This window comes from Lissotriton vulgaris, chromosome 3_1 (assembly GCF_964263255.1).
Source record: "Lissotriton vulgaris chromosome 3_1, aLisVul1.2, whole genome shotgun sequence".
Taxonomy (NCBI): domain Eukaryota; kingdom Metazoa; phylum Chordata; class Amphibia; order Caudata; family Salamandridae; genus Lissotriton; species Lissotriton vulgaris.
This window is the reverse complement of record NC_141689.1, coordinates 1510848604-1510872935: the sequence shown is the minus strand read 5'-3', so window position 1 is coordinate 1510872935 and position 24332 is coordinate 1510848604. Positions and strand designations below refer to the sequence as shown.

The 24332-nt window shown below is 45.3% G+C and overlaps 1 protein-coding gene across 1 annotated transcript in view; it reads left to right on the top strand.

Moving 5' to 3' along the window:
• PKD2 (polycystin 2, transient receptor potential cation channel) overlaps positions 1 to 24332 on the top strand; it is a 226531-nt gene that overhangs the window by 142102 nt on the left and 60097 nt on the right. The window contains exons 5-7 of the mRNA XM_086961972.1: positions 1296 to 1520; positions 7445 to 7673; positions 12883 to 13053. Of these exons, the coding sequence (XP_086818098.1) occupies positions 1296 to 1520; positions 7445 to 7673; positions 12883 to 13053 (625 nt within the window). The remainder of the gene's footprint in view (positions 1 to 1295; positions 1521 to 7444; positions 7674 to 12882; positions 13054 to 24332) is intronic.

Here is a 24332-nt window from a genome sequence, read left to right as displayed (position 1 = left end):
CTACCCACACTCCACTACAGTCTGGCCACTCCACTACATTCTACCCCACTCTACTCTACTCCAATCTTCCCCACTCTTCTCTACTCAATCTACCCCACTCTACAGCACTACAATCTATCTCACTCTACCCCAATATACCCCACTACAATTTACTCCACTCCAAACCTATCCATTCCACTCCATGTTACCCCAATCAACCCCACGGTACTCTAAACCACCCTACCCCAGTTCTACCCCACTCCAGCCTACACCAAACAACCCCATTCCACTCTACCCAAATCTACCCCACCCCACCCCCCTAACTTTTAGCCATGCTGCACAGCAACCACACTGGTGTATAACATGGCTGAAAAATGTTGCCAAAGTCAATAGCTCTCGCATAGGCGAGACCTATGGGCTTTGCCAATTACTGTTTTGCTATTGCTTTGGCTCTTTTTAGGTCTGAACATGAGACGCCTTGCTGTCTCGCAGCCTCATGTTTTCCAAAAAGTTCATATAAATACACACACACACCTATATGTACATAGAAGGACTTTCGGCCCCACATCTTCATCCACTGGTTTGGTCTAGTGTCATTCACATTTTGCTTCGCCTGTCACAGCATACAGCATATGGCAATGGGTCAACCCACTTCAGCCATTGGCTCTCTTCACTGTGAGTGATGGCATTGTGTTCTTGTGCGTGTACACATTTACCTGAAATGTAGTCTATTTCAGTGCTAGGAACCCTAGGCCAGCCTCCATTTGATTTTCATGTCTTTTTTTCTTCTGGCAGTGCCTTTTTAAAAAACTTTTTTTGTTATTTCAAAGATATGCACAACACTTGGTTATTGTCATGTTTTACTTTTTGTTACTTTTAGCTTGTAATGTTTATTGCATGTGTATGCAAAACCTAAAAATAACTCAGGATTGCTAAGTTCAGAACTTTTGGTTTTTTCAATACTTGTTTCTGTCATACCGTGTTGTTGATTGTCACTTTGTTTATATATTTATTCGTAGCTGGCATTCTGAACTGAAATGTGCTGCCATGCTGGAATTGTTTCTCCATTGAAAACCTGCTCCTAGTCCTTTCTAACATGTTATTTGCCTAATTTATGGTTGTTGTTAATTTGGACTATCTTAGAATTTAGTAAATAATTAACTGATTAAAGTGTAAAATATATACATGAACAGAACTATTGATATTAGCCTTTTAAAATCTGAATTTAAAATATGAATCCGTATATATAGTTTGCTTCTATTGATAATTATCCACTTTCCTGACTAATGCTTTAATATTGTTTTCTGCACTAACAGCTGGATGTATGCTACTGAAAAGCAGCTGAATGGAAGCAGTCACTGGGGCTTCATCGCTACATATAGTGGGGCTGGTTACTACCTGGACCTTTCCAAAACCAGAGAGGCGACAGCCGCACAGATCGCCACCCTGAAGAAGAACCTGTGGCTGGACAGAGGGACCAGAGCAGTCTTCTTGGACTTCTCAGTGTACAATGCCAACATCAACCTCTTCTGTATCATCAGGTAAAGCAAGCAGAACACTGACCATCTTATTGGATGGTTAGAAAGCAGAGGAGCAGGTAAGGCTGTGGTTTTTGCCAAAGGTAGGCGGCTGTTTTGATTTCAAGTTGTGGACTTTTTGCCAGAGGTAGTAGGGTATTTGGACAAGGGAGTGGAGGTAATCATTATTTTTCCAGATTTTGTTTGTTTGTTGTGAAAGCAAAACACTGAAATGAGCCAAAACATGGAAGTTATTACATTTCTGTTAATGCCCAGCTATTTCTATCTATGAAGTATTTGATAGGAAAATGCTTCTCGCATAAACCTTGAAATAGCTCAGCCTAGCGCGGATAGTCCATGGGCTATTGTACATAGAATCTAAGGCATTCACAAAAGTATTTATTTTTCTTTGCTTATTTTGGTTGAGTTCCATATTTAAAACATAGTTCCATAGAATAAAGATGCAGCAGCATATTGCAATAAAGAAAGAATTGAAATCTCAGCCAATTGCCCTTGGTACATACAAGCAATTCAGTGTACATATGTTGCTTCTACAACTTCTAACAGGCTGTTCAAGAGCTTTTTCTTTTATGTTTAATGACAACAGCTTTTGTAAACAGTTGAACAAACTAAAATCAAATTCCAGATAAAGTCATGTAAATGTCAGACTTCTTGCACATATTGTATTGTTCATAGGTTTCAGAGCAACAAATCATCATTAGCATATATCCATTTCCCCAAATCTTTAAATAAGATTCATATATTCAGCAGCTCACTCCTACCGGCCTCCTAGCCTATACCAACATAACCTCTCCATCCTCCATGATAAGCATACTGCACGTTTGAGGGCCATTTAATTCCAGTCAAGTAGTTTATGGCTGACCACATAGGATTCTGCTTCTATTTTCTCTTGGTAGTTATTCCACAGTTCGTATTGCTTATTTTCATACCTACTGCTTGTGATTTAGTTAAGACTTCAATTTCAGCGTATACACATTTTTCAAGCCCTCGCATCTAGTCCGATATCAAAGGGACTGCGGAAGCTTTCCAGGTTCATATCAATACGACTTTTCTTTAGTACTTATGCTAGGTGCAGAAAAGCATTCACATTTTTAGTCTTTTGTATGTAGTTTGAAAGACAGTACATTACCTCGTTAAGGGCAATACTATCATAACTTAGTCGAATGTTTTTTATGTTTCTCCCCAGTATTAGGCTAGACACCGCCACACTATGTGATAAGTCATCTTCAGTTGCTGGACACGTAGGGCACACGCTAGAGGCCCATTTATACATATGTCATATTCACATCTAGGTCAAGTTGGTGAAATGTAAGAAATGTAATTGCTTATAATTTGGTCTAGCATTTTTGACACTAACTTACCCTTGCTCAAGCACCTCAGCAACTTGTATTTCGATAGTTTCAAATCCGCCATGTTTTGAGTGGTGTTATTAGCTTGTCACGTTGTTGCAACAGTATAACATATAGGTTTGCGACGGCTTTAAGTTATTTCGATCTGTTAGTACAATTTATATTATTAATGATGTAATGGGCATCTCACATGTAGTGCCCCTGAAAAATGTTAATTCGTAGCTGGCATTCTGAACTGAAATGTGCTGCAGTGCTGGAATTGTTTCTCCATTGAAAACCTGCTCCTAGTCCTTTATAACATGTTATTTGCCTAATTTATGGCTTTTGTTAATGTTGACTATCTTAGAATTTAGTTAATAATTAACTGATTAAAGTGTTATATATATATATATATATATATATATATATATATATATATATATATATATATATACACACATGAACAGAACTATAGATATTGGTCAGCTAGTGTGTAGTAGCATTACATAACAGAAAATTATATTTTCCCTCAATAATACACCCCACATAAGACATCAAATGAATGAAGAACTTGTTTATCAAAAAGGTTACCCCCATCTCAGTATTCCTGCCTCCAACCATGGGTGAACGTTGTGATTAACATTTAACTTGAGGCAACTTGGTAATGACCACAATGGCAATTCAGAGTGCGTCGGTCTACTTTTCGATTGTTCATAGGTGTCCCAGCAACTTTTTGCTACCCTCATTAGCAGGTTTCCTGAGGAGTATCTCTTGTCCTTTGTCCATCAGCCAGTCAACTAATAAAATGTCTCCCAGGCCCATCATTACAACATCTTGCGCGGGACTCTGTTCTTAAGACATCCACCCACCTCAGTGAGAATCTGGAACTCATTCCCGCCTCAGCTCCGGACCACCGCCTCCTCCCAGGCCTTTAAAAGGGACCTCAAAGTTCTCCTCCTCCAGAGACACCTCCAAAAGTAATTCACGTCCTCTCTTTTATATAAAGGAAGACCTCCCACTACGGAAAATTTCTACTTTTCATGTCCATGGAAGTGCCTTCCCAGTGTGTTCTTGTGGTTTGAGTGTTTGCCTTTTATTGCAGTATTATCCATGTACTTGTGTTTGGTACCCTCTTGCAACTTGCACTCACCACTTTGCCCCTGTAACACACGGTTTACTTCCTCTCACATGTTTTTTACCTTGGATACTTGCACAAGTGCCACCTTCGCCTACGTAACGTTTGTTCTTGTGCTTGAGTGTCTAGCATATATTGCAGTATTATACCTCAAATTATACTCTATTTTCTCTTGTAGCCTGCACACTTGTCACTTTTTCCTCCTGTGCACTTTTTACTACCTCATGTATTTTTGGTAGCTCACATTTTTACTACCTCATGTATTTTGTTTGCTCAGAAGTGTCACTATTACCTTGTCTACCTCATGTATTTTTGGTTGCTCACAATTTTTACTACCTCATGTATTTTTGTTTGGTCACAATGATCACTTTACCGTATGTAACGTAACGTATGCTTTTGCAATCTGCTGTTCGTGTAATGTTCTAAGTTTGTATCATTTCTGTTCCTATTGTAAAGCGCTCTGACGCCTTCGGGTAAAGTCCGCGCTATATAAAACTGCATAAATAAATAAATAAATAAAAATAAAGCCACTGAAGCTGGGCTTCCGCATAATATAACTCCTAGTTGGGGGTCCCTAGTCCATCCCCAGCAAAGGGGGGCATAATCCGTTATGATACAGACTCCACGTCTTCTTGCGCCCCATATCAGAGAAATTAGGATGGAGTGCAGATCCTTGAAAAAGGTCTATATAAGTACAGTCGGCAGTGCACGGAAGAAATATAGTATTCTAGGCCGTACCATTTATGATGTTGGAACATGACCCATGGGTGACCTAGGAAGCAAAGCCTAAAACTGGAGTGATTGCCTGGCTGCTTGCTGTTATCACTTGCCTAAAGCTGCTATCGACTAAGCCCTGTTCTTCATGGATAATATTCACTCCCAAAGTCTTTAAGCTTTTGAACCCGCCATTGAATGCCCACCAAGGGTAATACGTGAAGTTGTGCATTACAGAGTTTGTCCCAATTTATTTTAAGTCCCAAAATCCCTCCAAACTCATCCAAAGAGTCCACCGGTAACTACAAATTGCTAGCCATATTCAGGAGGTGTATCAGGGAGTCATTAGCATATAGGGATATAACATGTCATTTCACAAAAGTATTTCTTGGTTATTTTTCTTGTTAGTGAATCAAAGGGAGGGAGATACGGGCTATTTTTTTATCCGGGTCCAGCATACATGTCCGTTAGTTAAGCTCTACAAAAGTGGTATGCAGTTCCTAATGTCTAAAGCAGGAGGTAGTGTGTAATCATGAGCTCCACATTGTGGTGTGGAGTCAAAGAAGTAGAGAGAAGAATCCTCTCCTTTCGGAAAAAGACCCTCACACACCCAGCCAGCTAGGTGTCTTGCTTCATCATCAGGTCTGCTCCTGATCAGGTCGGGGCTGCAATACCCGATCGGCACCCGAGATGGGGCCTTCTTGGCGGAGATCTTTATTCCATATGCCGATGGATGAAGTGCGTGTGAGGGCCCTAGATCAGTGTAGGTGATAGTGATGTGAAGGGATGTGGGGTAAAATAAGGGAGGTGGTCCACTCAAAATAATTTTAATGAAATCCTAGTTTTACCCTAGTTAAAAGTTAAAAAAGGCACGCATCTCCACTCTAAAGATGTGAAGTTTATTCGCTTGTAGAAAATGTCAACATGTTTCTTGACCATTAATCTATTAGACGGCAATTCTTCAGGACCAAATAGGATCTACCAACACTTTTTGCTGGTGGTCCACAATAAAGTGAAGTGAGGAAGTGACCACCTTTACAGCACCCTAAAAAGTGGTACCTGTAGATCTAAACACACACCTGCAAAGCAAGACAAAATAACAACATTAATGTATCATTTCACGATATTCTGATTGAGATGGAGACGAAAGGCATCAAACAGTGTTCATGATGCAGCTCATGCATGCTAAACACAAGTGACTAGTGGCATAAGTGATGTGAGCAGTCAGTATCACTTGGAATGTTAAAAACATATTAAAACTAAGCAGCTGAGGAAAGCATTCATCATAAAAACTCACCCCATTAGGGTCAAGGTTGCACGGCATCAGTACCGGCTGGTGTAGACACGAATGTGTGGTGTCCTGGTGAGTAAGAAGAGAAATGAAATGGGTGTTAAGGGGATGAGACAACGTCTCCCAGGTGCATTGGCCTGGAGGAGGAGACAGCCATACAATGGACAAAGGCACCCAACAGGACTTCCCTGTATGCAACTCTCCATGCAACAATAATCAATCTCCAATTGGGGACATACCATATTGTTTATTCTGCCGAGAGACTGTGCAATGCGGCGGGAACCCCAGTCAGCGCGCCAAGTAGCCCACCTGACACTCACCAGGGTGGAGACATGTCTGCATCCAGCGCACATGACGGGACCCCACAACCAACGAAGTACACATGAAACTCAACAGTATACAAACAAACCCAGTGTAGAGAAATTGGAAACACGGTACGAAATACGCGGATCAATGGAGGCCAGTGCTGCCCCAGTGCGTTTATTCCAAGGTATGTTGACCGGAAAGGGGGGAGGAAAGCATCGAGGCCAGTATTAACCCACCACATTGAACCGTGCTCCTCTCTACTGGATCGGCAGGATGCCAGTAGCAAATGGAGCACGAGCAAGGATGATGTGCTCAGGGACACAGTACTCTAGTTACTCACGGTTCCTCTGGAATCAGGTTGGTAGTTGTCCTACCCTCATACAGCCGGTCTGGGCAGTGTTTCGTCATGTTAGAAACTGGCTTCTAAGTAATCGCGCGTGGCCGGCCGGAGGGGGGGCGGAACTTCCGGTGATTCCTTTGACGCTCAGTAAATTGTGAACCTGATTGCGGCCGCGATCTTGGATTACCCTTAAGCATCGCGAGCTTCCCAAACCAAGCCTGTTGCCACCACCGGATACCCGCATTTCCCATAGTGGTATAGGCGGTAAGTGCTGGAAATGGAGTTTAATTTCCCAACTCATCCACAAAAAACGTGCCACTAACTAAGCTGACCTACAGAGGTAACCTGGAATTCATAATTTGTTATAGAATTGGCCGGAGCAGACTTAAATATATGCTGCATGTTGGTGTGTTTGGTTAGGTCTCATCTCTAAGCAATGCTGGCTTTTTCACCAATGACACTATGCTTTCTGGTACCATCAGTATTGGGCTACTGTTCTTAGCATGTGTAGGCAGTGACTGGATCTGTCACACTTGACATGGTGCCATTTGGAAGCTATGAATAAGTTAAGAAAATGTTTGTTCGATGCCCAGATTATTGGAAGCAAACACTCTGTGGTCTGCATTCCACAGCTGGATCCTCTGGAAATAGCCTACTGGATGCTTGTGGTTCGACAGGACTTGTGCTAGTGCTTAAATTGATGTCTTTCAAAATAGGTAATAAGAGTGTGGTTATTAGGACGCGTCTTGCTATTGCTTGGAACTGATTAAACATTTCTTGCTGCAATTTAGAATTGTGTTGTCTTCTCCACAGGTTGTTAGTTGAGTTCCCAGCCACTGGTGGCCTGCTCACGTCCTGGAAGTTTCAGACGGTCAAGCTGATCCATTACATCTCCCCTTTCGATATTGTCCTGGCAATCTGCGAAATTACTTTCTGCCTCTTCGTTGCATACTACATAGTGGAAGAAATTCTGGAAATCCGCACCCACCAGTTGCATTACTTCCGGGGCGTGTGGAATTGTCTGGATGTTGTCATCATTGTGGTGAGTATTTGCTGCCCTCTGATAAACAATCACCTGAGTGTGGATGGCCCACCGATCACAACACACCACATAGGAAATACGCAAGCTAAATAAATATAGGCTGATCTGCTTCTGCCATGTCGAAGGGCTAGCTACTACATATTGGCATTGTGAGGATAGGTACTCTACCCAGGTATTGTGAGGATAGGTACTCTACATAGGTACTCTACACAGGTATTGTGAGGATGGGTACTCTACACCGGTATTATGAACATAAAGACGTATAACTTTTGCATCCTGCTTAGTTTGCATAGTAAGGATGGACCTTGACTCCCCTCTTCTTTTAAAAACTTTGCTCTGATTATTGGGTTGTGGAAGCCAACAAACCAAAAGATGATCATTGAGTAAAGGACTTGGTATCCTTTCAGCCCTGAAAAGGGATCCCCCTCATTTGAAGATTTGATTTGCAAGGCCTATATGCGTTGAGGAATTAAATGATATCACATCTTTACAGTTTCCTGGCTGTTGTCTTTTGCAGGTTGAGAACTCGCAATTGGACTACATTGCTTGTGATCCAGCGCCCCTATAGAAAATCTGTCTCAACAACACAACCCAACACCATGATACTCACCATTAATCATAAATTCTCACAAGACCCATAAATAACCGAGACAAATATTGGGCAACTGAATCATGTGACCTAATTAATCTGAACTATTCACAAACTATTTACATATTATATACAACTGCAGTTTGTCATTTTTATTATCATGAAAATATAACAGAAACATTTAATTAAGTCACTTAGGTAATGGATCAACTAATGGTAACTAGACTAAGAATAAACAAGACCAGCTTGTCATTTCAAAATCTATTTTATTAATTTTATTTTCAATCAAAGAACATTCTTTAGTATCAGAAATCTTTTATTAGCAATTTTGAAAGCATCAATTAATCATAGTAAAGGCACATTAGACTGACACTTCAAACAGATCAGCTTGCAAAGAATTAAAGCAGCAAAGGTTTCATTCCTTAAATTCTATTTCCTTGACCTAACTCGATTAAACCTAAAGGAAAAGTAATTAGTTCTGTTATCCTTACTTGAGTCAAAAGTCCAACAGCACTTCACGCCCTTCAGGATTCAGGAACGAGCGAACAACCCTCCTCCCAAGGGGTCAGGTTTTATACCTTTTCTCTAGCTAAAACTTACTAATCTACACTAAAAGAATACTTTTTCTCCGTCATTCAGCATTTCTATTGGCTGACAACTGTCAGTTCATGTGAGATCATAACCTTTTCAATCCAAAGTTGTGCCTTTCTAAAACGTCCTTGTCCTTTGTCCACAGGCGACATTAGCTTCCGAGGATTTTGCAACATCTTATTAAATAACAGTTCGCTGCTTCCTCAGCTTGGCTGTTCTGCCGCTTCCTGTCCTTGAGGTTATTCAACTCAGAGCACATCTTGCACAGTTCCATTTATTTATTTACTGACTGATATCTTTGTGGCAAAACTTTTCCACACTTTCTTAGCTGTGCTCGGCTCATCACGACATGATTCCAAACACCCTTTTAAAAGTTAGGCCTCAGGCCACTTTCTTGAAAGTTAGTATGCAAAGAAACACAAAACATTAATTAATTCGAGTAATGAAGATTATTCTGTTACCCGCCCCCTTGCTAAATATTAACCCATTAGTTTGTTATCTAGCTTTAAGCACATGAATGCAGCATTATGAAAACCTTCTTCTTATAGGTCTCCAGGATTTCTCCACGAGCCTTTGCCACATATAAGACATGACCTAGACAAAAGCACATTTAAAATAAGCACATTGCCATTAATTAATCAGCCACAATTAATGTTGACAAAACAAATAGACAAAGTTAGTTCATTATTTTTCAACGTACTTGCAAATGCAACAAAGAGCACATAATGTTAAACCCATATGTCGTGGATGCATCTTAATTGAAGTTGATTAGTATATTTTCGTGCATAAACTCATTAAAATGATTAATTATTATGGAAGTTTAACTTCACAAGTCAAAAACATAATTGATTTCTGAAACTCGCTTCATCACTTGGGAGAGGCTCCGTCTGGATCTGTTGGATAATGGCTGCTGTTGTGATAGCTTCTCAGTAAAAACCAGTATTCATTAATTTCTATGGTCACATTTTTTAAGGGCTTTAATTTATTTTTCACAAGCCTCTCTTGGACTTTGCCGTCCAACCATTTTGAATCCATGATGTTGAGTAGTAATAAAACATATTATGGAATGTATTCCCAAACCTCCTTGTAAAAAGGTTTTTTTTCTGCCATGTAAGGCATGTGTGAAACCTTGGACCGTTATCTATCCTTGTGGGGAAAGATTGATTCTCACTCATATAATCCTCAAAGTTAAATTTGCAGCTGAAGTCATCTTGAGGAGCATGTTACACTGCTTTAAATGTGTGATGAAGCTCATTTTATTTCTTTAACTATGTTACTGGGAGTGTTTCCCTTAAGGACAGGGACACACTGTACTGGAATTGGATACATACCTCATATGTGCAAGAAATGCAGCATGCATACAGTCTGAGATTAGGCAGTGCTGTAGAGTGTAGCTGATCCAACATAAATTATCCCGTAGAATGAAGGCGGGTGGTTGATAATGTCGAGGAAGGAAGATTGTAATACTTGTATATCAACTGTGTGTGTTGTACTTCTCTGTGTGATATTGGCTTACCCTGCTGATTTGCTGCAATTCTTTGAATATGTTCTCGAATGACATGATCCTGTCCACCACTGCACCCCTGATCTGGAGTGGACACACAGGAAGGATGAAGAGACAGTGAAGCTATTCTTAAGTTGGGAAAGATTAGAAGAAACTAGTTATTTTGAGGGTTTCTTTTTGTAGCCTATTGTAAGCATTTTTCCTTTAGTCCACATTGTTTTTCCAACCAGAATACAGATGTGGTGCACACAGTAAATATTAACCATCTGTATTATTGGGCTGTAGTATATCTTGGACTGGAATTGGCAACATATTTTAATATTGCTATCAGCTTATTAATAGTATTATTTCCATAACCATAAATTAGGACCAAAGTCGAAGCATTATTTTTTTTTCATTAATTCTACCGAGGATATTTGTGGGGAACACTTAGGGGGCCATTACGATGGCGGGCGGACAAAGTCTGCCCGCCAATGTAATGGGATGCGGGACCGTCCGCCAGGGGTGCGGCGGTCCCGCATCTGCAATTAGGATGCCACTGTGGCAGTGGCATCCCCCATTCCGAGCATTGTGGCCGCAATGCTGGGAATGTTCATTGTGCATTGGCATGCACAAGGTGACAGGCACCGCATGGTGCCTGCCACCTTGTCCATGCCATGTCCATGCCAATGCAGAGGGGCGCCATAGGTACCCCCCCCCCCCCCACCCAACAGCAAAGACGGCATGACTTTCCATGGCGGCAACACCGCCATTGAAAGGCTCATCTCTGCCCTCGTCATATTATGGATGGCAGTGTCTTACAGACACCGCCACCATATTGTGGCAGTTTTCTGCATGGTCGACGTGTCGACCGTTGGAAAAGCAGCGGACCGTCTTCCCGCCCGTCGCAGACCCCACAGCTATCCTAATGTGGTGGGGGGTGAATCATGGATGGATGGCGGGCGGATTGCCCCCACCTGAAGGGTAGCCAGGCTAGACGGTGGCGGTTCTTGCAGCCACAGGGGCTTCTGGCACCCATTTTATGCCCCAACTCTTTAGCATCTTGTTTCAGTGCAGTTTCGAAGCAGGAAAGAATGATTAGGAAATGTGTTCTCATTTGCATTAGGTATTGTGATCAGAGCAGTCCTGTTAATGGCATGACACTGTTTGTAGAGCTTAGAACCAGATGTACAAAGCCATTTACAGTTCCAAATTGTGCAATTCGCAAAACCACCTGGTTAGGGATCAAAAAAATGTTTTTTGAGTAAATATTAAATCTATTTTGTGAGTCTTAAAAACATTTCCAACTCACAACACAGGTTCACCGATGCAAACCGATACGTACTTACGAGGGGGTGGGGGGTAAAATTTCTGATTCGTTATGGTATGAATTAATGGTTTTCAACTCCTTTGAGGTCATAAACCATTGATCAGTTGCCGGCACCTCAAAGGAGCAGTTTATCTGATTCGAAAAGACAATAGTGCCCCTCTCAGAAAACCTTCCCCTTTGTGAATTGTGCCTGCATCCTCTGAGGGTGCAGCCATTGGTCCAGCTGTTATAATCTGTGTAAAATTGTGGTTTTCCCTTAAGTTTATGATTCTGTTTAAGGTGGAGCCTAGAGTCAGCGCACAAGCTCTGCTCTGGTGAAGATCTGCTGTAGTTCAATACGTGAGGGAAGCCCCGCCCACTCCCCGCCCATATTTTTCATTGGCTTGTTTCTTTGTCCTTCGTAAATGCTGCCTTCAGACTTGTTTATAGGCTTGTTAGTCCCTCCTTGTTACGGTCATGTCGTCATTTGTTTCCTCCCATGGCTACTGGCCCCTTACACTGTGTGTGTTATTTAGACTATGAGCACTATTTTCTTTAATGAGGTTTTCCTACTGCCTTCTCTACTCCCCCTGCCTCCCATTGTCCATGCCTTCTCGCCCCCTTCTCCCCCTCGCCACCCACATTCACGTTGTTCGTGCCTTCTCCTCCCACCCACACTCCCGTTGTCCATGCCTTCTCCCCCCGCCATCCCATTGTCTGTGATGACTATCGTTTGCAATGCAATAGGTCTTGCGTAAATGTGAGTCCTGTTGCTTTGCAAATGCTTGTTAACCTTATTGTTCCAATATAATTTTATGTCCTCACCTCCGTCTCCCTCGTTGTCTACCCATATGGTATGTTCTATGTCAGTTCGGAACGTTGCCAAATGGCTTTTCTCCTCTTCTACCTCGTTGACTATTTACCTCACCAGCCTCCCTAGTTTTCTAAAACAGGAAACACTTTTTTTCCAATCACACAATGTCACAGATAGTGTCCTGCCTAATTAATATTGATTATGCTAGTGGTGCTGCGACTGGAGATTTTTCAGTGAGTCGTATTAGTACATATGTCGCAATACAAAATTAAAGGCTAGTCACAAAACGTGTGTGCATTTTGCTTCCAATTTTTCCAGTCTTTTATTACATGTCCCTTAGTTATTTAACCGTAACAAAGCCACTCGGATAACCTATAGAACATTCTTTAAATCCTTCTCTGTAAATGTTTCCTTGTACTGCAGCTCTCTGTGGTAGCCATAGCAATCAACATCCACCGAGTGTCGACCATCAGTGGACTTCTGAAAAATCTGTTGGAGGAGCAGAACACCTTCCCCAATTTTGAACCACTGGCATATTGGCAAATTCAATTCAACAATGTTGCAGCAGTTACTGTTTTCTTTGCATGGGTTAAGGTATGTTTTTTTTGTAGCAATATCTAGTTTAGATGTTCCCAAATTGTGTCATCATGTATAATTCATTGTTTTCTGCTTTTTTCTGTGTTTTAGCGGGTGACTCATTTGCGAGTGCTGTTCGACTAAATTAGTCAGCAACAGTTTTGTTATTTTTTATTTTTATTCTCTTACGTTTATAGAGCATTACCCAGTAGAAATGGTAGGAAATAAATATGACTTGGAATGTGTTTTGCTTGCTTAACTTGCATGTTACTCAGCTGTCTGCACATTTTTGGGTTCACCTTGTAGCTGAGATGTTTTCTTCAATGTTAATGTTAATTTTAGAAGATTTCTAGAGCGCATGGCTGCCCGTAAGCGTCCCAGCGCTGAACAGAAGTACAGGCGGAGTCAAGAGGGGAAGCTTACGGGAACAGCCAGGTCTTCAGAAATTTTCGGAATGCCAGAAGATTAGGTTGTGCGCGGAGATCAGGGGGGAGGGAGTTCCACAATTTGGAGGCGTTGTAAGAGAAACGCCGACCTCCCGATCGTGCCCTCTTGATCCTAGGTGGCAGAGTTAGGTAGGCGTTAGAAGATCGGAGGGATCTGGATGTGGTGTATGGAGTAACCAGATCTTTAAGGATAGGGGGGGCTTTCCCGTTGAGAATTTTGTGCGTTAGACAGAGCGCCTTAAACTGCACTCTTTCCAAGACGGGCAGCCAGTGCAGCGCTCTAATGGCCGGCTTGGCCGAGCAACGACTCTTGGTGTTGGTAAGAATCCGTGCGGCTGCATTCTGCACTACCTGGAGTTTAGTTGTTACTTTCCGGGGTGCGCCAAGGTACAGTGCGTTTCCATAATCCAACCTTGACAGAATGAGGCCCTGGATCAGGAGTTTCCTCGATTGGAAAGGGAGCAGCGGTAGAATCTTCTGGGCGGAGCGCAAGAGACCATAACAGACTCTAGCCGTTTTCCTTGCTTGGGTGTGCATAGTAAATGTAAATGTATGTATTGGCATTTATATAGCGCACTACTTACCCGTAGGGTCCCAAGGCGCTTCGACCGCTGCGAAACCCTTCCTGGCTTCCCTGAGAGATGGTCCCTTAATGGGTATCTCCAGGGTGAGACCAGGCATCCCCGGCGGTCTGGTGGGGCCGTTAGTGAAGATGAAGCAAGCTAATGCCCAGAGTTGCCGAGTGTGATCGCTGATCAGAGTGGGCACCGAGGCGAGAGAATTATCGAGTCCGCTGACCCTGGTCCAGAAACCTGCCGCGCCTGGAATCGAACCCTGGTCCCGGGCCGTCCTCTGCTCTCGGGTCTGCCGCCTCTAACCAGTGAGCCACACTACTTCAGTAAGATTTTGGTCCAGCCATAGTCCGAGGCTTTTAATCTCGGATTTGGGGGTTGGAGGCCTGCCCATGCATGGGGGCCAGAGAGAGTCTGGACGAAAGTGGGACTGATTCCCCATCACCAGTATCTCAATCTTGTCACTATTAAGTTTCAAATGAGATCTGTTCATCCAGCTGGCTATGTCTCTCAGGCAGGAATGCAGGTCGATAGTAGGATTTTCCTGCTGACTAAGAGAGACAACCAGCTGGGTGTCATCCGTATACTTCAGAAGTTTGATACCATATGGGGTGACAATCTTTTCCAGAGGGGACATATAAACGTTGAAGAGCGTGGGGCTCAAGGACGAGCCCTGTGGCACTCCACAACGTATAGGGGTCTCTTTAGAGATGTAACTACCCTCTATCACCTGGAATGAGCGGCAATGAAGAAAGGATTTCAACCAGGACAGGGCGACACCTGTGATTCCAAGATCTCTAAGCCGCTGGGCCAGGATGTGGTGGTTGACCGTGTCGAAGGCCGCGCTTAGGTCCAGGAGGATCACTGCCACTGATCCTCCTGCATCCATGATCTTCCTGGCCTCTTCGATCACCGTCACCATCGCTGTTTTAGTACCCTGGCCAGGGCGAAAGCCTGTCTGTGAAGGTTTAAGTAGTTCGTTCGATTCCAGGTAATTAGACAACTGGGCGTTGATGAATTTTTCTGTCATCTTACTAATACACGGAAGGAGAGAGGTAGGCCTAAAATTGGATAGATTGAGGGGGTCTAGATTGGGTTTTTTAAGTAGGGCCCTAACCTTCGCCTTCTTCCAGCTAGGGGGCACTATTCCATCTGCTAGAGAGGAATTAATTAAGTTTACCATTGGCGCAAGAATGGTAGATGCTACCTGCTTTAAGATTTTAACTGGGGCGGGGTCAGACGGTGAGCCACTCTTAAGTGATTGGAGAATGGGGGACAAAGTGTCCTTACTTATGGGAGTAAATGTGTCAAATCCCGTATTGAGGTTCTGGACCTGCATTAGGGACCTAGAGGGGTCCGTAGGGGTGAGCGGGGGAAGTTGCTGAAGGATATTTTGAATCTTTTGATCAAAATAAGTGGCCAGCTCATTACAACGGTTGTCCGAAAGGTCATTCGAGCATATGGGCTCTGGCGTTTTTAAAAGTTGTTTTACAATTCGGAAAGTCTCCCTAGACGAGCAAGATGCAGCACTAATTTTATCCTGGAAAAAAGCTGTTTGGGAATTTTTCAGGGCTTTTTTGTTATTTAGAATAGCCAGTCTATAATCCCTCTTACTATTAGGGTCGAAATCTTTCCGCCACACTCTTTCCGCCATTTTACAGAGCTTTTTCAGAAGGCGAATCTCCTGGGTAAACCATGGAGAGGGTTTTTTTTAATGGGATTTCAGGTACGTTTTTTTTGGGAGGATCGTGTTGAGAGAATTTTCGATCCAGGAAGAAAACTCCGCATCCGCTATTACGGGGTCAGTTTCATGGTTAGGCTTGGAGAGTTCCAGGACCTGCTTCCATTTTTCGGTGTCTAGTTTGGCCCAGGGACGAGCCGGTCTGCCGGGAGGTTGGTTAGGAGGAGAGATGGTCGGTATCGCCCACCTAAAGGGGATAAGCATGTGATCCGACCAAGACTTGTTTCTTACTTCCTAGGGGGCTGGGAAGGTAAGAGGAGGATGAAATGAGGAGGCATCGGGCCATAGCCATGTCTCACAGACCTGTACTCTAAATGAGACTTCACTTTTGTGTGGGGATCAGAGGAGGGCGTTGCCTAAAGGTCCGCCCCTGTCTTTCATAAGCTGACCAGATAACTTAACAATCAATCAATCAATCAAGGCATTTATATAGCGTGCTACTCACCCGGAGGGTCTCAAGGCGCTTGGGGAGGGGGGGTCCGTTACTGCTCGAACAGCCAGGTCTTGAGTTGCTTCCTGAAGGCGAGGTGGTCTTGGGTCAGGCGGAGGTGGGTGGGTAGGGAGTTCCACGTCTTGGCGGCCAGGTAGGAGAAGGACCTTCCTCCTGTGGTGGCTCTGCGTATGCGGGGGAACGGCGGCGAGGGCGTGGTTAGTTGATCGTAGCTGGCGTGTGGGAGTGTAGAAGTTGAGGCGGTTGTTGAGGTATCTTGGGCCTTGGTTGTGTAGGGCTTTGTGGGCGTGGGTGAGGAGTCGAACGTGATTCTCTTGTTGACCGGGAGCCGGTGCAGGTCTCTCAGGTGTCCGGAGATGTGGCTGTGTCGGGGGATGTCCAGGATGAGTCTTGCTGAGGCGTTCTGGATCCGCTGTAGTCTCTTCTGGAGTTTAGCAGTGGTTCCGGCGTAGAGGGAGTTGCCGTAGTACAGTCGGCTGGTGACGAGGGCCTGGGTGACCGTCTTCCTGGTCTCGGTGGGGATCCCCCGGAAGATCTTCCGTAGCATGCGCAGGATATTGAAGCACGACGAGGAGACGGCGTTGACTTGTCTGGTCATGGAGAGGGAGGAGTCCAGGATGAAGCCCAGGTTGCGTGCGTGGTCTGTTGGTTTGGGTGCGCTGCCCAGGGCGGGGGGCCACCAGGAGTCGTCCCAGGCGGAGGGCGACGATCCCAGGATGAGGACTTCCGTCTTATCTGAGTTCAGTTTCAGATGGCTGTTAATCATCCACTCGGCTACGTCTTTCATCCCTTCGTGTAGGTTGGCTCTGGCGGTGGCGGGGTCGCTGGTGAGGGAGAGGATCAGCTGGGTGTCGTCGGCGTAAGAGATGATGTTGAGGTTGCGTTGGCGTGCGATGGCCGCCAGGGGGCTCATGTTGACATTGAAGAGGGTGGGGCTGAGCGAGGAGCCTTGGGGAACGTCGCAGATGACTTCGGTGGCTTCTGTCCTTCCGGCGAGGAAGGAGATGATCCATTCTAGTGCCTTCTTTTGGATTCCGACGTTGCTGAGGCGCTGCACTATTGTGCGGTGGCAGACAGTGTTGAATGCCGCGGAGAGGTCCAGGAGGATGAGGGCCGCTGTTTCCCCGTTGTCGAGCAGGGCTCGGATGTCATCAGTGGCTGCGATGAGAACAGTTTCGGTGCTGTGGTTGGCCCGGAAGCCAGACTGCGAGCGGTCGAGGGATCCATTAGTCTCGAGGAAGGCGGCCAGCTGCTTGTTGACGGTCTTCTCGATGACTTTGGCCGGAAATGGGAGGAGTGAGATGGGGCGGTAGTTTTTTAGTTCGGTGGGGTCCACTGATGGTTTCTTCAGTAGGGCGCTGAGTTCGGCATGCTTCCAGCTCTCCGGGAAGGTGGCGGTGTCGAAGGAGGTGTTGATGATGTTCCGCAGGTGGAGCGCGATGACGGAGTCGGCCTTGTTGAAGACGTGGTGAGGGCAGGGGTCGGTTGGAGATCCGGAGTGGATGGAGTTCATCGTTCGTAGGGTTTCCTCTGTGTTGATCGGGGTCCAGGCGCAGAGGGTGGTGGTGGGGGGTGCAGGTGCTGTCGTAGGGTGCGATGGCTGTGTGCTGAAGCTGTTGTGTATGTCCGCGATCTTGTTGTGGAAGTAGGAGGCGAGGGAGTTGCAGAGGTCTTGTGATGTCGTTGTTTCCGGCGCTGGGGTTGGAGAGCTCTTTGACGATGTTGAAGAGTTCCTTGCTGTTGTGGGCGTTGTTGTCCAGTCGTTCCTTGGATGCGGTTTTCTTAGTGGTGTGGATCAGTTGGTGGTGTTTTCGAGTGGCGAGCTTGAGGGTGGTCATGTTGTCTGGTGTTGGGTCCCTGCGCCAGGCTCTCCAATAAGTCTCGCTTTTGGGACTGTATAAGGATTTAGTTATGCAGCACAATATCATTGGTACAATAGCCTCAACTGCTGCATGGCTAAATACTTATAATGTCCGAAAGGCAAGACCTATTGGCTATGCTACTGCTTGTTTTGTTATGGGGTGCATAAATAACAGGAGGGTGAAGGTCATTCAGTCAGTTATTTAGTTAGTTAGTTGGCACACTTCTACCTGCAAATGTGACATCAACGGCCTCGCCACATGGAGGAAGTTAACCAAAGCGCCACTCTGAGGTATTTGATGGCATCGGTGCTGCAATCATCCCCCTGGCGATCTGCGAGCTAAGTTCCTGCCCCTGGCATGTGTTTGAAATTACTCGGGGGGGGGCAGGAAAGTTACTGTTGAAAGAAGCAATGGATGACTACTGGCGTGCACCAACAAAGATAGAACAGAATGTTTATTTATGAGTCTGGAAAAACATCATTAGATCTTTTTGGATAGCACAGGGCACCCTTAATCTGTTTGGAGTGCGCTGTGGCAGGAATGCGCTGCCTGCAGTGTACATACTGCACATCATATTGCCTGTTTTACTCTAAAGACCATAGTAAGTCTTTAGCTGTGTATTTGATCTCTCAACCCACTCCCCCTCCTCTTTAATTAATGCTAAGAAACTTTGTTTGCATCTTGTCAACTATCTTATAAGAAAAGCGCACCTGCATCTACAGCGACGCTTCGGTGTGACTGTGTTAGATACACTTCAGCTGCACACCATCTCCACACCTGCCCTGCAGTGAATGTCAACAGGGACAGAGGTAATGTCCATGGCGTATTTTCACTGCTAGTTGCCAGTGGCACTGGTATAGGTGCCATGTGCCCTAATGCAGTGAAGGAAAATGACCCACCCTCAGTCTTTTAGAAAAACACACTTCTGTCGTTGGATTGGGCTCGGCTGCACTGTTGATAGGTACAGCCCTGCTGTTTGCCACCCATTATCTATTCTGCAGAGTGTGTCTTGGAACGGGAAAGGTTGTCGCATCCATCCTGGTGCACTGCACGAGTCTCTGGGGTACGTGTGTGCATGCGCAAGGGTGTGGGAGCAGAAGGGGAGACAGTTATTTCAAGAGGGAGCGGCACGTGAGCTCTTCCAATGCATTGAAGCCAGTGGAGATGAGCTACATTTCCATGCCATACCTGCATGATATTCAGCATATTAAGTCCTGCGCTACAAACAGAACTACCTATTGGCACTTTAATAATTTGTGTTGTCATCGGCTTTTGTGCAGGGTATGACCTGGCCCTGGGGCGATGAAAGCGGCGGCATCTGCCAGGCGCACGCTGTTCACAGCTTCCACAGCTGCCTCTCACCCAATGTGTGAACAAAATGGCGAGATCTTCCTCACTTCTCGCGCAGTACCCTCTCTCCTCCACCTAGCCAGTGGGACACCACTGTTGTCAGATCTGAGCTGAACGCCAAGCTTCACCCACTGGGTGACTGGATAGCAAAGGAGGGCATGGTGGTAATGTGGAGTACACTGGTGGGAACAGGTGGTCAAGGTGGACAGAAAACAATTATAGGGCTGAAATCCCATGTAAATATGGAAAAGGATAAGGATTCACACTAAGCTTCTCCAGTGCTGTTAAATGTTTCTCCACTGCCAACAGAAAGAGCAGGAACATACAATTGATAAATTCCTCTCAGATTCGCGTACACAGTAGGGGGCCCAAGTGAGATTCACCTACATTGCTTTTCAAAGAAAGAGCAAGTGGCAGGAAACCCCCACATTTGCGGGGGGAAAATTATTTGTTCTGGTGAAAAGGGAGTAATAGTGACGGGGGATTCGTCACCAGCTGCGGTCAGAGAGTTGTCAAAAGAAGATGGACATAAATAAGCATTCAGTGCCAAGTCGCGCGAGTTGTGACTGGCGGGCCGAGCAGGCCTATCAACGCCTTTGCGTGTTCGGCGAGCCGGAAGAACGCAGAGCCTTTGAGGGGAGAGCAGTTTTTCTTGGAGAAAACTGGAACCAGAAACCAGCTAAGAAGGATACGAAGGGGTAGAAAGCAAGTGGAGAGAGAGAGTGATGGTAAATACAAGGGACTCTTAGTCATAATAAGAAATACAAGTAAAAACCAGGGACGATCAGGGCTAGCTGCAAATCTTGGTAAGATCTCACTTTTTTTTTTTTATATATTTTATTCTAATTCCTTAAGTGAATAGCAAGAAATTCTGAGCCACGAAGCAGATATCATTGTAAACCTAATAATTTTTTCAGTAACTTTTGTCGTCTTGCATTCGCAAAAGCATTTTTAATATTTGTTTACACTTTTATTGCAGCAAAAAAATGTTTAACGACAGTGGCGGCTGGTCCATGGGGGCGTTTGGGCGCCGCCCCCCCTGTTTTCTCGCCGTGCGGGAAGGCAAACAAAGGTAGTTATTACCAATGATAATAACTACCATTTGTTTCTGCCTTGCCTTCTCCGCATGACGAGAAAACAGAAGTTCCTGTGTGGGAGGTGTTACGCGAGGGCAGGGGGGAGCGGCTTGCCCACTGTTCGTAATACTGTCTGTTTGGGCTGCCTGAGAGGCTACCCAAACAGACAGTATTTACACAGTAGGCAAGCCGCTCCCCCCTGCCCTCGCGTAACCCCTCCCACTCTCCCTGCTCTCTGTATGCTGCTGTGCTGCAGCATACAGAGAGAAATGACGTCAGTAGGGGGCAGCCGGACGAACCTATCACAGCGCTGTGCTGTTGTGGAGGGGAGGGGAGGCTGCCTGCAGCCTTCCTGCTGCGTCACGACGAGTCAACACCACGGAATTTCAAACAGGACGGCGCCGCGGGAGTCAGGACCTGAAGGCGGGAAGCGGAGTCTAAGGTAAGTGCAGGGCCCCGGATCACTGGGTTAACGTACAGAATGCCTTTGGCACCTGTAATGGGCCCCCCCCCCCCAGATTCTTCACTACAACAGCAACAATATGTAAATATTTCTGACGGGGTCTATTGTAGACATTTGCGCTGCACCAGGAGCGCGCGTGTGTTTTTGGTCCATTTGTGGCTCTAGTGAACCTTGTTCATGGAAGTGCCATGTGCTCGTGCCCGTTTCAAGCAGAGAGGACAGAGGGGCAGTAAGATCCTGGGGTGGGGCAAACAGAGAGCTGCAGAAGGGTGGTGGGTACCTGCACTTAACGAATGACATGCCATAGCATAGTCATACATGACAGTACACACCATATCGGACCATACCACTAGCACAAATCTTTATACAGTACTTTAACATGCAATAGCACAACCGCTCTTTGCAATCCATTGCATAACCTATTAGTGCAGTATATAAAGTACCTGTTCACGGCAATACACGCCGCACCAATCCACACCGCGCTGCGCATACCGTGTCCCGTGTCTGTCGGGGGAGTCATGCGGTTAGAGAGACCCCTCGAGTTCAGGAATCACCAGGCAGCTCGCGACTCCAGCAGAGCCGCTTATGCTCTCAATTCTTATTTTAATTAATAATCATTTGATATTGCGCTCAGAGGCCGGAGCGGAGCCATGATTCTGTGATACCTACCAGTACTGTTAGTGATAACTTTTTAATACCGCGTTTCATACTGTAGGCTTGTCGTTTCTGAGCCTATTTATTATTTAAAGGTACCGGTACCTAGGTAGAAATGACCAGGCACGACTGACTCCCCCCCCACCCCCCCTCCCACAGCAGGCCGTGCACAGTGTGAGTAGAGAGTATTGGGGTGCAGGGTGACTTCACGCCGCCTGTAGACCTGGTGGTTTGCTGCTCTGGTCGAGGGTGGGCCATTACCTTTCTGACACGTCCATCTGTCGTCAGGGTATGGTGTATGTATGCGAAGCTGATGTGCCCACAGCCCCCGGCAGCTCGGGTTCAATAGAGGCCGGCGCACGGGGGGCCCTGTGCCCGCGGCTTCCCAACTATAGGTTTCAGACGGGACGACGGGCACTGGGAAATGTCATTACTGTGTGCTTCCAGGCCCGCCGAGGGACGCCGCGCGCGGCCGACGAAGGACGCCGACGCGTCTGAGGTCACTGATGGAGGGCTGCCAGGATGATGTCATAGGCCTGTCTTTTTACGCCCCGCCACTTTTAAATGTCACCAGCCGCCACTGTTTAACGACTTTTCACAAGTTCTGGTGGCATTTAACCTGTTTTTATTCCGCTTTTTTGGTGAACGTAGTTTGGGAACGAACCAAAGATACTAAAGCATTGAGTGGTAGTCTCTACAGGTGGGGTCTTTTGTAGCGCCATGGACGGACAGGCGTTCTGCGGAAAATCCAAATATGCACACATTGGCGAGGGTCACGGTACACACGCCCTGTATAACAAGCGCTAAAACACAAGCGCCTCTGCTTGTAAGCGAGCGCCGGCACGCGCTGCTATAGTAAAAGCATGGCGAGCTTGCAAATAGCTTGTGAGACGGGGAGCAAGAGGTGAGCCTGCGAGTGGTGCGCGCGCTGACGAGAAGAAAGCCAGATGACTCCTCTCCTCGTAAGCGTGCGCCTTCGCGTGTGACTGCAAGCTCTAGGCCACAAAAGTGTGTGGTAGCATTTTCTGAAGCCCACTTACTAAAAGTTTTGCCAGCGCATCGCATGCGCTGGCTCAGGCGAGACCTAAAAAAGGCATCTTGCTACCCTGTGATCTTTGCATGTGTCTGGAGGGGCTGTGGTAGAAGTACACGGGGTCGGTGCTAGTCTCCCTACAATCTCTCTACAGGTCACTAGACCATTATCTCATTTAAACTTTTTTAATCCCCTATTATAAGAGGAACCACCTATAAAGCATAGCGCACCTACAAATGAGGACATGAAGGGGAGATTCTACAGCACCCAATAGCCTTTTCTTTGGGCTCGAAAATTAATTCCCCATTAACGCCATAGAGACAGTGCAGGGAAGCCATCTCTCTTCTGGTTTCTGTCCACTTTCTGCACAACCCCAGTGCAGATAGAAAAAAGAAATTAAGGAATGGGATTGTCAAGATGACCCGCATATAGGCTGAAAGGGATAATGCAACACTTCTTCACTACAATAACCTTATTATCACATCAGGATGTTTATCCTAGTTTGACCACTGCCCTCAAAAGGATGGGTTGAATTGTCCGATACAGACCTATTCGAAAGGAATAGAATGCCAGCTTGTGAACAGAGATTTGAGCTTTCTTTGGTAAAATGAAGAGAAGAAATTTAAGAATTCCGATTTGTAATGAGTCACCTGTACATCCCCGACCAGCTTGTACTTGCAGTTCACTCCTGCGCAAAAATGGTTTGCTAAAGACAGAGCCTATTTTACATTGATGTCATGTGTAACCTTTTAGGTTTCTTATTATCATCAATGATGTTCCAAATGACCTCTTCACCCATTAGGTACCATTGGGCATTTCTAATTTACCTAACATCCTTGCTAAGTGCCAAATGAAACCAGGTGCTATACTCTGGAAGGTATCAGATGAGAACTGATCCTCATCCTCAGCTGACCCACTGTACCTACCCAAACATATACTTCTCACTGAAGGTAGAATGACAGGTTATCCCAGTCTCATTGTAAATGCCCGAAAACTCCAGCTCCATCCCAGTTTTGGTCCGCTTCTACATCAACGGTTGTGTAGTGTCTTAATGTGACCATTCCACGCCCAGACTACTTTGACAGCTCCTCAGTTTTTGTAGTACCCTCTATGAATCTACATCTCCAGTACCAAGATTAATAGAGCCTTAGCAATTACCTCACCAAAAGTAGTTCCTTGAGCCTAATATACTTAACAGGAAGTTCCCTAGACTGACCTCCGAAATCTGATATTGAGCTAGGCTCAGTCTTTTTGGATTCAATCTCTCATCTTCAATTCTGACAAAAAAGTCAACAAACTAAGGGGGTACCTACATGAGGTGGTGGTCCAAAAGCAATATATTGTATTTTATCTTTGAGAAAATTATATTGGATTGTTTGGGTATCAGTAGGAAAGATCGGCAAAGCAGATGTGTGAGCCTAAAGTGTGAAGGAACAACCCTACCAGTATCTGTGCATATTGTCAGTCCACCTAAAGTGTTATACGGGATATGCCGCATTCTTTTATTTGACTTGTGTACACATGTAACAATTGTATTGGGTAGTGTGTCCCATGCCCCAAAAGAAGAGACTGCTTATGATTTTGCTTTTGCATGCAATAACTTGCAGGCCTGTTCTCTCACTTAAATATAGATCTGAGGTTCCAGAAAC